Genomic DNA, 13441 nt, shown 5'->3' on the forward strand with positions numbered 1-13441 from the left:
CATTCGTTGTTTTTCACGTGTAAATAATATAAATAAGCTATTCTACTTTTAAAATTATTAAAATTTACAGAAAATTTGCAAACAATATGTATGTTAAATATAGTAAAGTAGCAATTTCTAATAAAGAGAAAACTAATTGAAAATAATATAAAAGTAAATAGAATGATACTAGATAACAGTACTACAGGTCTAGGATAAGAAGTTAATTTTTTATTAGTGGAAGCTTCTTGATAAAAGGCATAGAAAAGAGGTGATGAGTTAATAGTGTGAAACTGTCATCGTTTTCTTGAAAGCAAGTTTTTTATTGGAAGTAAAAAAATGATATATAAAATATTTTTACAGACTCATCTTGTGTTATCCCTATTACTAACAGTAAACCTTCTTGAATTTACAACTGAAGGCAAAGAGAGCTTTGAGAACATGGCTGTATCATACTAAAAATATCCCTGGAATAATGTTAATTTACTTTATTCAGTGAACTTTCTTCAAAGATAATAACAACTGGGGTAAAATCTTGCTATTTGCCAATCAGCTATTTAAGGGGTAAGACATGGAAACAAACGTGATCACCAAAGAAGGGAATGACTAGGATTGTAAAATTTGTACAAGGATTATAACATAGGATGGGAAATCAAAAGATGGAATCTCTAACAGAAAAATGTAAAAAGGTCTTAACTAAAGATAAATAGCAATGTATAAATAAACTTCCGTTTAATCCAGATCGTTAAATCCTCATTCTTCATAATGAACATTATGAAATGATTCAAGCAAATAACTCAAAATATTCAAATATCCTGTATCATGTTAAAAATTCAATAAATTGTCTTTTTCCTTCACAATAACTGTATTTAATATCACATTAAGACATATGATTGTATGAACAAAAGAATGAGGAACACTAAAAAATGTATCAGACAAGGATACATTGCTACAGCTGTACCAAACTATCCTTAAAACATCTCAAACTGAATGTTATGAAATAAAATATAATGCCACAATAATAATGTATGTTGAATAAACTTGTGATTTTTACTTCCATAAAAATAATTTTACATCATTACAGCAGAAGTATCAAATGAGAGGAACATCTTGATAGTGTGTCATAAAAATTTTCTTCTTATTTTAGTTGTTAAAAAACAAACAGTAACAAAGGCTGTAGATTATATTCATCACATTTTTATGACCTACAAATGAAATGATGTCTGACAAAAGTACTTGAGGGAGAAGTATACTGGATAAAACAATATAGTTTCATATAATATAGTACTGGTTAATACAAACAAATTACTGTTTAAAACATTAAAAATAAACACCAGCTAACAAAACAACACTAAGTATACAATTAACTTTTAATGTATTCTATCCATTCATCCATCAATATTTTCTGAAACTAAAACAAATAATAAATATACTGTGTACATAAACATATAAATATAGCTCTATATACAACAAGCAAAAAAATGGTATTATTAAATAGGATCAATTTACCAAAAATTTACAAACTGATTTTATGAAAATTGTTTGGTTTGCACACAAAAGGCACTTGAAAACTATCTCCCAAAAACTCAGCAACAAATGTATGGACAGATAGTTACAATAAACTATTTTGTGGAAAAAAAAAAGTACCCACAAACAAAAAAAAATGTACAACGTACCATGCAGATAAATATCTTTCTTAGTTACTAAACAAAAAAACATTCCACAATACTTGATTTCTTCAAACTGAAAAAAAATCAACATCTAACACAACCAGAAAAATAAGTATGTTATACAGTTTCTTTCCAGCAATTATAAGTTTATAATGATTAATAAAATATTTTCCAAACACACACACAAAAAAAAAACAGTTCTGACTTGTTTTATTTGAAATCTACTTGTAAATATTATGTTTTAAAGTTAGTTTCTCTGATAATTTTTTATTATTTACACAAAAGCAAAAACATGACAATATTATCAAATTTTATACCCTTTTAACTAGTGTTAAAATCCCAATTCAGTTAAATGGTTTTACCTGTTTCCAGAAGTGTAAAACTAAGCATAAAGAAACACTTCATAGTTCAAAAGTCAAAGCAATATACACATATTTACACTAATTATTCATGTCCACAGTAACATACTATTCTGAAAAAAAATTGCCTATGGTCAAAACAAAGTAATACAAAAGGCTAGGACAAAAAACAACTAAATGTTGAACATTCAAGAGTAAGCAGTTTGAATAATGATGTGACCATTGAAGTCCAACCTGACAAAATGGATTGTAAACAACTAAGAGTTTTTTGTGAAAACATTTAAGAAACACAGAGGCTGATACCTTACAGAAGTTTCCACCCTTCATGATGGTTATTAGCTTACAAATATTTTGAACCCTTAAGACAACTGATGGTCACAGAAAATTTTAACCCTTATCACTAATCTTTGTAACTGTTGAAGGCCTGTGCAAGGGAACTTGTATTATCATTAACAAATTGTTTTATATTAGTTAAAAGGCCACTCTGACTTTTTTTCACAAAACATGAAAGTTTTTTACTCACTATCTAAACATGGCTATCTTTTGTTAGAATTTTATATTGCTCTGTACCTTTTTCATTTGTCTGAATCTTTTGAGTATCTAATATAATACACAATAGGTATTCCATGAATTAAAAAAACAACAACAACATGATGTAGTACTATATTTGTACTAACATAAAATAATATCACGAGTACTAAGTCTTCTGTTTACAATCAGTAACAGGAGTAATGTTTCAAAAATTCTTCATTAACAAATGTTTACTGGTAGTTCTAGTGCTTTAAACATGTACAAGTTTGGGACCTTCAAAACTGGTATTTCTATTTCATGTAACAAACAAATTAAACAAACAGAAGCAGAAACAGTATAGTGTTAGAGAGAAAAAAAAAACCTTAATGTTTAATTACATCTCTCCCATGAGCAGTCAAATTTATAAATGAAAAGCATGAATGATATAAAAAAAGCAACACTTAATGACTGTAATTATGAAAAAAAATAGATCTTAACATATTTTTCATAAAGTATGTATTATTCACACAAACAAAGTAAGTGATATTATCTTATCATTAACTGCAATGGACTATTCCACTAAAACCTCTTTGCAAAGGAAAAGTATTTAACTACACCATCTACCAGATTGTGGGGTTTATTTAACGTAAAGTACAAAAACTGTTGAAAAGTATACCCCATAAAAACCTGATGATGTGTCATTCATTATGAGCCTAAAATGTACAGTACAACATAGCTAATAATTATTTTATCTAATTAGTCAATTACAATTCAACCAGTAGCATACTTATATGACAAGTAAAAGGCACAATTTTAAATGTTTCATAAAAGTTAAGCACAACTAACTTCTTTCAGTGTCAAATTATTAGAGAAACATGTCAAACATTATTCCCATTTTTAAGATTCTTTAAAAGTCCTTTTCACATTTGTAGACTATCCTACCAAACATTTCTTACAAGCATGAGATGTGTGAGATTTATTTCTAAATAAACTGAACTCTGGCTTTCAGATACACAGCACGTAAAGGTGTTTAATATTAAGTAACAACCAGCTCTAACTGTCTGATGTAAGTAGAGGATGAAAAGTCTGTTTATACAAATTATACCACTGTGTAATATTACTACAGACATATTTGTTTTGTATATGTTACAAACAAACTGAATTATTCTATAGTAGTAACATCATATGCTCTTCTGCATTAGTTTGGTAAACAACTTTGTCAAATTATTTAGCACCACAAAACAGTCACCTTATAGCAACATCAAGGTACAGCACAGTGACAATCATTTAGCCACTTTTTCATGGTTGTAGTACTGTTTGTTTGTTTTTTAGCATCTCCCACTATATTACAGTATACCATATTAGCAGGGTAACAATCACAATTTGTTTTCATTGTCATAGTACTGTGTTTTTCTAGTGTCTGCCATTAGGTTGCAGCAGTTGTGGTATAGTAACAATCATTTAGCCATTTTTTGGATTATTATAACACAATGTATTATTATGTTACAGCATACCAGTCAACTATACATTATGATGTTTCTTCCAGTAATAACTGGGACCACACTTGAAAAACTGTATTAAGTACCATTCTAAAAATCTCATAAAGGCCCTTGGTGTTTGTTTTGAAAACACATCTTTACAGATATTGTTTATACAGATGACTCTCTTAACACAACTATATCAGTGTGTTGAATCATAAAGACAATTTAGATCTATCATAGCTGCTATTTATTAGACCACAAGGTTTGTTTATATTCTAATATCTGTATGTAACTTTACAATTAGTTGTTAAGTTATATTCAGAAAACACAAGGAATTTAGTTGTGTCACGACAACAGTTTATTAGATGATTCAAGTTCATTTTCTACTATCTATATATTACCTTGAGACCAAACAGTTATGAGCTAGCTATTAAATCAAATGGAAAATTAGAAGAGAACTATTACACTGACCCGTGTTTAATGTCTTTTTTTATTATTTGTGTTATGATCACAATTTAATTATAATATCAAACTTCCCTCAGAATCACACTCTTTCCCTATTCTATAACACAATAAATGGGCTAAACAAAAAGTGATTTAAAACTGAGAAATAAAGCAACACATGGGTCAAATAATTTTAACAATTTAGTGTTATAAACGTATTTGTCTCTCACAAAATTTTAAAACTATATAGCCAAAGAATCAAAAACTGGTCAATATATTTTGTTAGAAATAAGAAGTAGAAAGTGCACTTCTTGGCCTAATTTCCCTTTATGGCAGACATTAATATGGTAAGCTCTACTGCTAGAACTGTCCATTTTTTAACAAAACTATGGTAAAGAATTATAAGAATCTTTATATTTTATTAATGTTAACTGAAAGCCTGGTTCAGTCACTTCTCAGAATAATTGATATCAATGTTCTTGACATTGAACAGTCACATTTTACAAATTCATTAAACACACAAAAAACTGTATGGATACTTTCCATCAAGCCAGTAATTATAGGAAACCAAAATATGTAACAAAGGGAAGAATTAAGTACAATTATACTAATCACTGTTTGATGTTAACTGTCTGATATGTTTTAGGGCAGTTTCTACCAACTTCTTCTTGTCTCGTTGATTCTTTTTTAATGCTGAAAATACATTTTTCTTCTTGTCTGCTTCTCTCACCCTTAAGGGAGTAAAGAACATTAATTCACACTAAAAGTTTGGATTGGTCAAATTAATATTTTAAAAATTAGTAAATTATATTATTAAAATTGTACAAATCCTTTTCATTCACAAGCCTGAACAAGACCTACCTAAAAAAAATAAGACCTGTTAAAAAAATGTTGCACTATTTGAAACTTGTATTTTTTAGCAATAATTTTATTTCTAAAACAACTTGAAAGATAGTTATACACTTTTCATAAATAAATAAACATTGCAATTGGTTCAAAAGCATGCATTATAAAATATAAAGTGTAAACACACCATTGTAAAGTAAAAAACAAAAAAAAACTTTTTGTCTTTATAACAAAAATTCATCAATCAATCAATTCTTTTATAAGACTGCACACACACAAATTTGCCCTAAACAATGTTTTAGGTAACACTGCATAACAAATCATTTGCTACTAGAGAAAACTCAAGTGATTCTTGGTAATTAAATAGTTTTGGTTTCAGATATGTAATCAGAATTTGTCCATCACCTCTAGATTTTAAGATACTATAGTATCTCACTACTTTATCAACAATATGTGTAATACCATGCAATCAGCTCAGTTCTATAGGTTTATACTGTGGAATTAAGTTTACATAGAAAGTTTAATGAACAAAAGGAATAAATTTTTGATAACTTCAAACAGTAACTGTATTGTATTGGTGTAAAACTCCATATATATTGTTCATATGTGCTACTTGTTCTTCATAAAATTATTATGACTTGCACCAATTTTGCTTCATTCCCATGTTCACCTTTTCTGCCCAGGAACATTTGAGGAGTCCCTCAACTGAGCTTAAAATGGGCAGAGTGATACACCTCTCTCTCAACTGCTTTTCACTCACTCACTCAGTTGGTTACTTTGTCTGGCTCTGTGCACACTCAAAACAAAGTCCATCTTCCTCACATCATAGCTGTGATATAATCAAATAAAATCAAAATTTTGTTTTTAAAATATTTTAAACTAGTTCTGTAAACATAATTCTTTTATACTTTTTAGAAAATTATTTGACGTACTGAGTGCTTTCACTTCAAGTAAAGTCCAAAAACCACCTGAACAGTTTATGCTACATTTGTGTTGTACAGTTTCCAAATCTGGCTTCACACAGTGGCTAAATAAAAGAAGAGCAATTGTGTCATTGACAATTTCAATGATACAGTGTGAGCTCAAAGATCATCTAACTTACTGTTATTTTTGCATTAATATTTCTGGATATTCAGACAAAACTAAACAATAAACTAAATATTCAGAGATTGCATCTGTGATGACACCAGTAGCTCATTGGGATGATTTTCTTGTGTCACATCCAGCAGCAAAGTGGGAAATAGAAGTTATACTGCAAAAAAGACAATGGATCATCTTTACTTCCTTCATTTAGTAATTTTACCCCTGTGGCATCTCAGCATAAACTGCCTCATCTGATCACACAAGATGAGCTAAATGATCAGATTTGTGACTTGTTTTATACTGAAACAGCATGGGGAACTTTCATTTACGGCAATGGAATTTATCATAAAAGTCTTGCTTCTCACTACAGCATGCAAGATACTTTGTGTTTCTGTACAAATGTTGATGCACTAATTGAAGAATCAATTACTGAATATACTCTCAAGAAAGAAAACATTTTACCAATACATCTAAAGTTAGTGTGAAAACTGTGCTTTTACATAATGGGAACACTAAGCCATTGGTTCCTGTTATTAATGCTGTGAACATAATAGAACATGCAGCTTATACATGAAGCAATCAAATATCCACTACTGCTAAGTCTATAAAGTGAGTATACCAAACACTGTAGCTTTTTTGTCTGTCTGGGATAGCCAATATCATAAAATTCATTTCAAAAAGAAGGAATGGCCAGTGAGAGAGAATTACATTGTAGGAAAACAGAAAGTTGAGTTCCAACTTTCAGTGAATCATCAAGATATGTTTCTTCCCTCATTCCATCTATCTTATAAGTTTCAAAAAGTTAGTGAAGTAAAAATGAATAGAACAAATCCAGATAATTTCCGCCCCATCAGTCTGTTAAGCTGCCTTGGCAAACTGATGGAGAGAATTATCTCCAACTGTCTCCTCCATTTTTGCGAATCAAACAACATCCTCCCAGAATCTCAAAATGCCTCCAGAAAAAATAGAGAAACAACAGATCACCTCACACGATTCACCGAATCAATCTACAAAGCTTACAACAACAATCAAGTAACCATCGGGGTATTCCTAGATGCCAAAAAAGCATTCGACAGCATTTGGCACAACGCCATCATATATAAAATAAATCCCACGATAGTCAAATGGATTTCAAATTTCTTAACCAATAGAACAGCAAAAGTAAAAGTCAATAAAACCATATCCAAATCATTTAATATAACAGCAGGAGTGCCCCAAGGATCAGTCTTCTCTCCGCTTCTATACATAATTTTCGTCAGTGACATACCTTTTCCAAATCTAACATACACACACAATTCACAATACGCAGACGACATCGCTATCTGGAGCACCTCCAGAAACCCAGTAATGGCCATGTCTCGCGTACAAGAATCACTAAACAACGTCTCAACATGGAGCAACAAGTGGAGGGTCGTGTTAAATCCAACAAAAACACAAGCAATCACCTTCTATAGAAAACTAAAGAAGCAAAGAAAAAATCTAGAAAAATAAAACTATCACTTGGAAACACAACCATTAACATGAGCAAAAACATCACATTCCTTGGCGCCACTTTCGACACAAAACTAACATGGAAAAACACATAAACAATATACACTCATCAATCAGAAAAGGATTTCATATCTAAAGACTATAACTGGTAGACAATCAAAATGCACACCAACACCATTATACAAATATACAAGGCTTACATCCGTCCACTAACAGAGTAATGGATGTCAAGTAACATACAATATGTCAAACAACACACTCCAGAAAATCCAAGTGCAACAAAACAGAATATTAAAATCCGCATTCAGCCTACCATCATTTACGCCAACAAATTATCTACACCAAATTAGTAATTTACCAACTATAAGAGATAGAATAACAGAACTTTCTCTCAAATATTATCTAAAAGCAGAAAATAGAAACAAACTAACGGCATCACTACACAAATTATCAAGTGCACCAACAAAATACATATCACCTTACAACATATTTCAAGAATCACAATCCACTCAATAAAGAATCTAAATAAATAAAATCCATGTTATTAACATGAATTCCTTTTTTTCAGGTACAGGGCACACGACAGGCAAAACTTTCGGCTGTCGTGTGAAAGTGGGTTTTCTCGGGCACTCCGCTTCCCCACATCAAAATCTTTAGGCATTGGATTTCTAGATCCCAGCCCAGGCAACTCTTTTGCCAGACCCTTAATCGTGCCGTTTGATTTGATCTGGATTTGAATGAATTATATTCATGCTCACATCTGCCCAACTTCTTCCTTTCGGGACAGGTCCTGGCCTTTCTTTCCACTGCTGCCTTTGCCTCCACCCAAAACAACATTTAGAGAGACATCCTCCACCCAAAAAGTCAAGAATAATAACAATAATTAATTTATTAAATAAAATAATAATAAAAAAATAAAATAAAAAAAACTACCACCTAATCTTAATAACAATCCACGAAAGGGGACGAAGAGAAACCACAACGTTCCTGAACACCCCGGTTGGAGAGAGAACTCTTCTGATTTCTCTCTCTCTGAACTGAACCCCTGCCACGTTAGTTTAGTTTAGTTTAGTTTAAGTAAAAACTAAAGGGTGGCATCTTTGTTGGGCCACACATTTGGGAAGTGCTGATGAATGAATGGTGATTCTGAAACATTACTCAGTCAGAAAGAACTTACTGTGAGGAAATCACTCAAACTGGTTGTTAAAATTTTCTTAGGAATTTACAGAGATGAAAACTATGTTGTGATGATTAATGATATCCCTGAGAACTAGAGGAAAACTGGGTCCAAGATGTCACTAAAGTTACACTTCTCACACTTTTAATTAAGCTTCTTATCAAATATCTAGGTGCAGTGAGCAATAATCTTGGTGAGCACTTCCCTTAAGTTATGTCTATAATAGAACAGTAACATCAAGAAAGACAGTGGAGTCCTGTGATGACAGAAGATTACTGTTGATTCTAAAAGCATGAAACTAACAACATACATAAAAGATGCAACAAGTCAGTCAGGTATTTTGTAAAAAGAAATAAAAAATAATACTATGATGAAAGTTTTAAGCATAGCTTAAGTGTATTTTCAGTATATAATTACATATTGTTTTTGAACATTCTTAAATGCAATTTTCAATAAATAAATAAAGTTATCAGAGAGTGTTATTTTCACAATATATAAGAATATTTAGAATAAACCTAACATAGCTCAAAAACTAGAGGTGATCAGTAATATTCAACAATTTTTAGAATCAGGATCAACAAACTACTCATGAACAGTTGTATTTTTATTGTAGTGGAGAAGCTTCTTTTGTGCACAGTGTAACTTCTTAACATATAATTACTGTGACTCAAACACTTATATGATTTACATATTTCTAAAAATTACTTTGATTGAATGACTTAAGGATATTTCAACACACAAACAAAAAACATGAATTTTATGTCATAAGTACAACTCAAAGCTCATAGTTAAAACCATTATATTATAATGATTATTATAATATTATAAAGAAGCTTACACATAGAACAACCTTAAATATAAAATTTTCAAAATTACTTACAGATCAACCTATACAAAATATATACTTCATGATATTCCTACAAGTATCTATATTCTTAGTTATGCCAACTAACAAGACATGCTTTAACAGATATGAGGTGTTCTTTCATTACAAAAAGCCTAGACACCTAGTTATTATAAAAAAAAGGTTAAGGAAAACTATCGTATTTATATGCAAGAAAGTATTAATTAATTGGGCAAATTTGTGGTAAGCACTGTTAAATATATGAATAAACAAACATTCTGAATTTAAGTGGTTTTCTATTAAATGAAACTAATTATGGCTAAATTAGCTAACACATTCATGATTATTAACTTCAAAATGTAAAATAGAATTTTAGTTATAAACATACCATAAATTTAAAATTTTATTTCTATCTACCTTAGAAAAATAATATATTGATAATATTTATCTACTTTGTATTCAATGTTTTATTACTCTCACATTACACGTGGAGATGAAAATCTAAAAATGTTTATTTAATTTGAAGCATTGGAACCTATCATCTTGTGAATATGTGCAAATTGTATGCATGTATGATTAACTGACTACACAACAGACATTCAACTATTATTAAACTCTCGACAGTTAAAACTGATTCATTAATAATTATGGTATTAATACAGAGAATTCTCAAGTTATGTCTAATATATTACTGTGATAAAAAACATCTACAGAGAGAAACTTTTTGGTAATAAAATCTACAACTGTTTCCAACTTCTGATCAAAACAAAATACATATATAGTTCAAATAAAAATTAAACGAGTAATGAATATTACGTACATCTAACATACCACCATACTTATGATGATTGGAAGGTATTGATCCATCTGTCATGGTACCTCTATGCAAGCAAAATATTTGCTATAATCCCAAACACAAGATTCAGCTAGCTTAGAAGGTTTAGTTTTGTTCTGAACACATATCTCAAGATAACAATGCAAAATAATCCTCATAAACAAATATATATATATATCAAACAATTTAACCAATACTAAAAATAAACTAACATTAAAGAAAGAAAAACTAAAACATTACTTTATTCACAGTCTACAACTATTTATCATCTTACCATCATTCTTTCCAAATTTGTATTTACACCTGTCAAAGGCTAGTTGAGAAACTCAATAAGACTTAACTTTTAATTTAAAAAATGAAACTTGACATCTTGCAGGACTTGTATTGGAGTAAGACATCAATAGTATCAGGTTTCTTAAGGGCAACACATAACTAGGTAACTAAACATACAACTTTCATCAATAGTATCAGGTTTCTTAAGGGCAACACATAACTAGGTAACTAAACATACAGCTTTCATCAATAGTATCAGGTATCTTAAGGACAACATATAACTAGGTAACTAAACATACAACTTTCATCAATAGTATCAGGTATCTTAAGGGCAACACACAACTAGGTAACTAAACATACAACTTTCATCAATAGTATCAGGTATCTTAAGGACAACATATAACTAGGTAACTAAACATACAACTTTCATCAATAGTATCAGGTATCTTAAGGGCAACATATAACTAGGTAACTAAACATACAACTTTCATCAATAGCATCAGGTTTCTTAAGGACAACATATAACTAGGTAACTAAACATACAACTTTCATCAATAGTATCAGATTTCTTAAGGACAACATATAACTAGGTAACTAAACATACAACTTTCATCAATAGTATCAGGTATCTTAAGGACAACATATAACTAGGTAACTAAACATACAACTTTTCAGGTGACTATACATTTTCTTTTTCCTTTTTTAAAAATCAAAAGATCCATAATAATTATTGGAAAGACTAACAATTTATAATAAAGCAGAGTATAGTGACATTTAAAATTAACTTTGATTACTTTTATGTTCCACTTACTTTTCAAGCAGAACTACAGCAACTTGTGGGTTTACCTTTAAATACTTGCTATTTTCTTGTCCATAGTCATAAAAGTAGGTTGACCAGTCCCATGTCATGAAAAGATCTAGAAGCTATTAGAAAATATAACTACAAAAATTCTGCAAGATAAATTCCAGTGCACCAAAATAAAGTAAACTGTTATATGTAAATTAACTAACAAAAATTACAAGAAAAAGGAATTGTACACCATAAGTCAGAAAGTAATAATAAGAAATCAGTTTTAGTGAAAGGAGACTGATGGACTCTGACTAAACTAAAATAACTGGAAGATGTGATATCGAAAAATATATGTAACTATTTTACTTAGTAGAGTTCCCACAGTTAATACATCTTTAATTATGTTTGTTTGTTTGTTTTTGAATTTCATGCAATGCTACACGAGGGATATCTGCACTAGCCATCCCTAATTTAGAAGTCTAAAACAAGACGGAACTCAGCTAGTTATCCCTAATTTAACAGTGTAAGACTAGAGGGAATTATGTACTTTAAATACTACACATTCACACTTAGACACAACTAGCTATCATCTGATCTTAACATTAGTAACAGAAGGCGTATTTAATGGCCTAAATATAAGCATTGGGTATAAAACATTATTGTAACAAAGGCTTAGTTGAAACGCTACTCCATTGAAACCCTTGGTAACTTTTATCTTACTTTTATCTATACCTCAATGTTAATAAATAACTGAAAAAAATAGAAATAAAATGCTATTTAACTTATCGTGGTGCAATAAGTGAGCCTAGGGTATTATTTGTTTTATAATTAAGTTTAAAAATGTACTGTGCAATAACTTACTCTAAGCTCAATAAAGACAAAGTATCAATTCTAAATCTAAATAATTTCTGAATTAAATTGTTTTGTTCTATCACCAAAGTTAACAAGAATAAAAAACAAACCAATATGTATATTAAACATTCACAACATAAATACCATAGTTGACCTGACAATATCAATTGGTAGTTTTGTTACAAAACAATGATATAAATTGTAGACCATTACTATTAAAACAAAGAAGCATGACACAAACTGTTTATTATATATATTAACACCAGAGGGACATTTAGAGTGTTCCTTCTACCACACACATTATACTCTTTAACACTGTAAATACCTGACAGCCATAAAGCTTCTTAATCCCAAAGAATGCAACATGTAGATCTTCAATGTTTTCAGTTTACTAAAATGTTTAGTTAAAATAAAGTTATTTCAATTTTGAAGTCTATCTCATACTATGTTTATCATTTTTATAAAGTACTTCATAACTTAATGTTTCATGAAAAATTCAAAATCTTCCTATTAACAGTAAGCAGAGCCAATCTTTATACATATACTCAAAAGGTGATTTACAAAACTGTAACTTTTATCTCTGTATTTCTATTGACTGGTGGAACTTTTAGGTGAATAGGTCTATTCAGATACAAATAACTATTTTGAATCTATTCAATGTTACACAGTGTGGCTTTCAAATGCATTACTAAACTTTTGTAAAAGAAATAGCAATAACTAACATACTGAGCAAGAGCAAGAATTTAAACTGAACAAAATACACTATTCATTTCAAGCAGGCTAAACTAGCCTAACAATCCTTTGACT

At 29.9% G+C, this 13441-nt stretch overlaps 2 protein-coding genes across 30 annotated transcripts in view; one reads left to right on the forward strand and one right to left on the reverse strand.

The window, feature by feature from the left end:
* Positions 1-13441, forward strand: part of LOC143239950 (nonsense-mediated mRNA decay factor SMG5-like) — a 220519-nt gene that overhangs the window by 127903 nt on the left and 79175 nt on the right. The gene's annotated exons all lie outside the window — the stretch shown is intronic.
* The window catches only part of LOC143240517 (exocyst complex component 6B-like), a 59905-nt gene that overhangs the window by 36916 nt on the left and 9548 nt on the right, over positions 1-13441 (reverse strand). For 9 of the 27 annotated variants that reach the window (XM_076483071.1, XM_076483066.1, XM_076483051.1 and 6 more), the window contains one exon: positions 11839-11916. The exons of 2 other annotated variants lie outside the window; for them this stretch is intronic. In XM_076483071.1, the coding sequence (XP_076339186.1) occupies positions 11839-11916 (78 nt within the window). 16 more of the 27 variants (XM_076483060.1, XM_076483057.1, XM_076483067.1 and 13 more) reach the window with 10 other exon arrangements.

This window comes from Tachypleus tridentatus, chromosome 13, assembly GCF_004210375.1.
Source record: "Tachypleus tridentatus isolate NWPU-2018 chromosome 13, ASM421037v1, whole genome shotgun sequence".
NCBI lineage: Eukaryota > Metazoa > Arthropoda > Merostomata > Xiphosura > Limulidae > Tachypleus > Tachypleus tridentatus.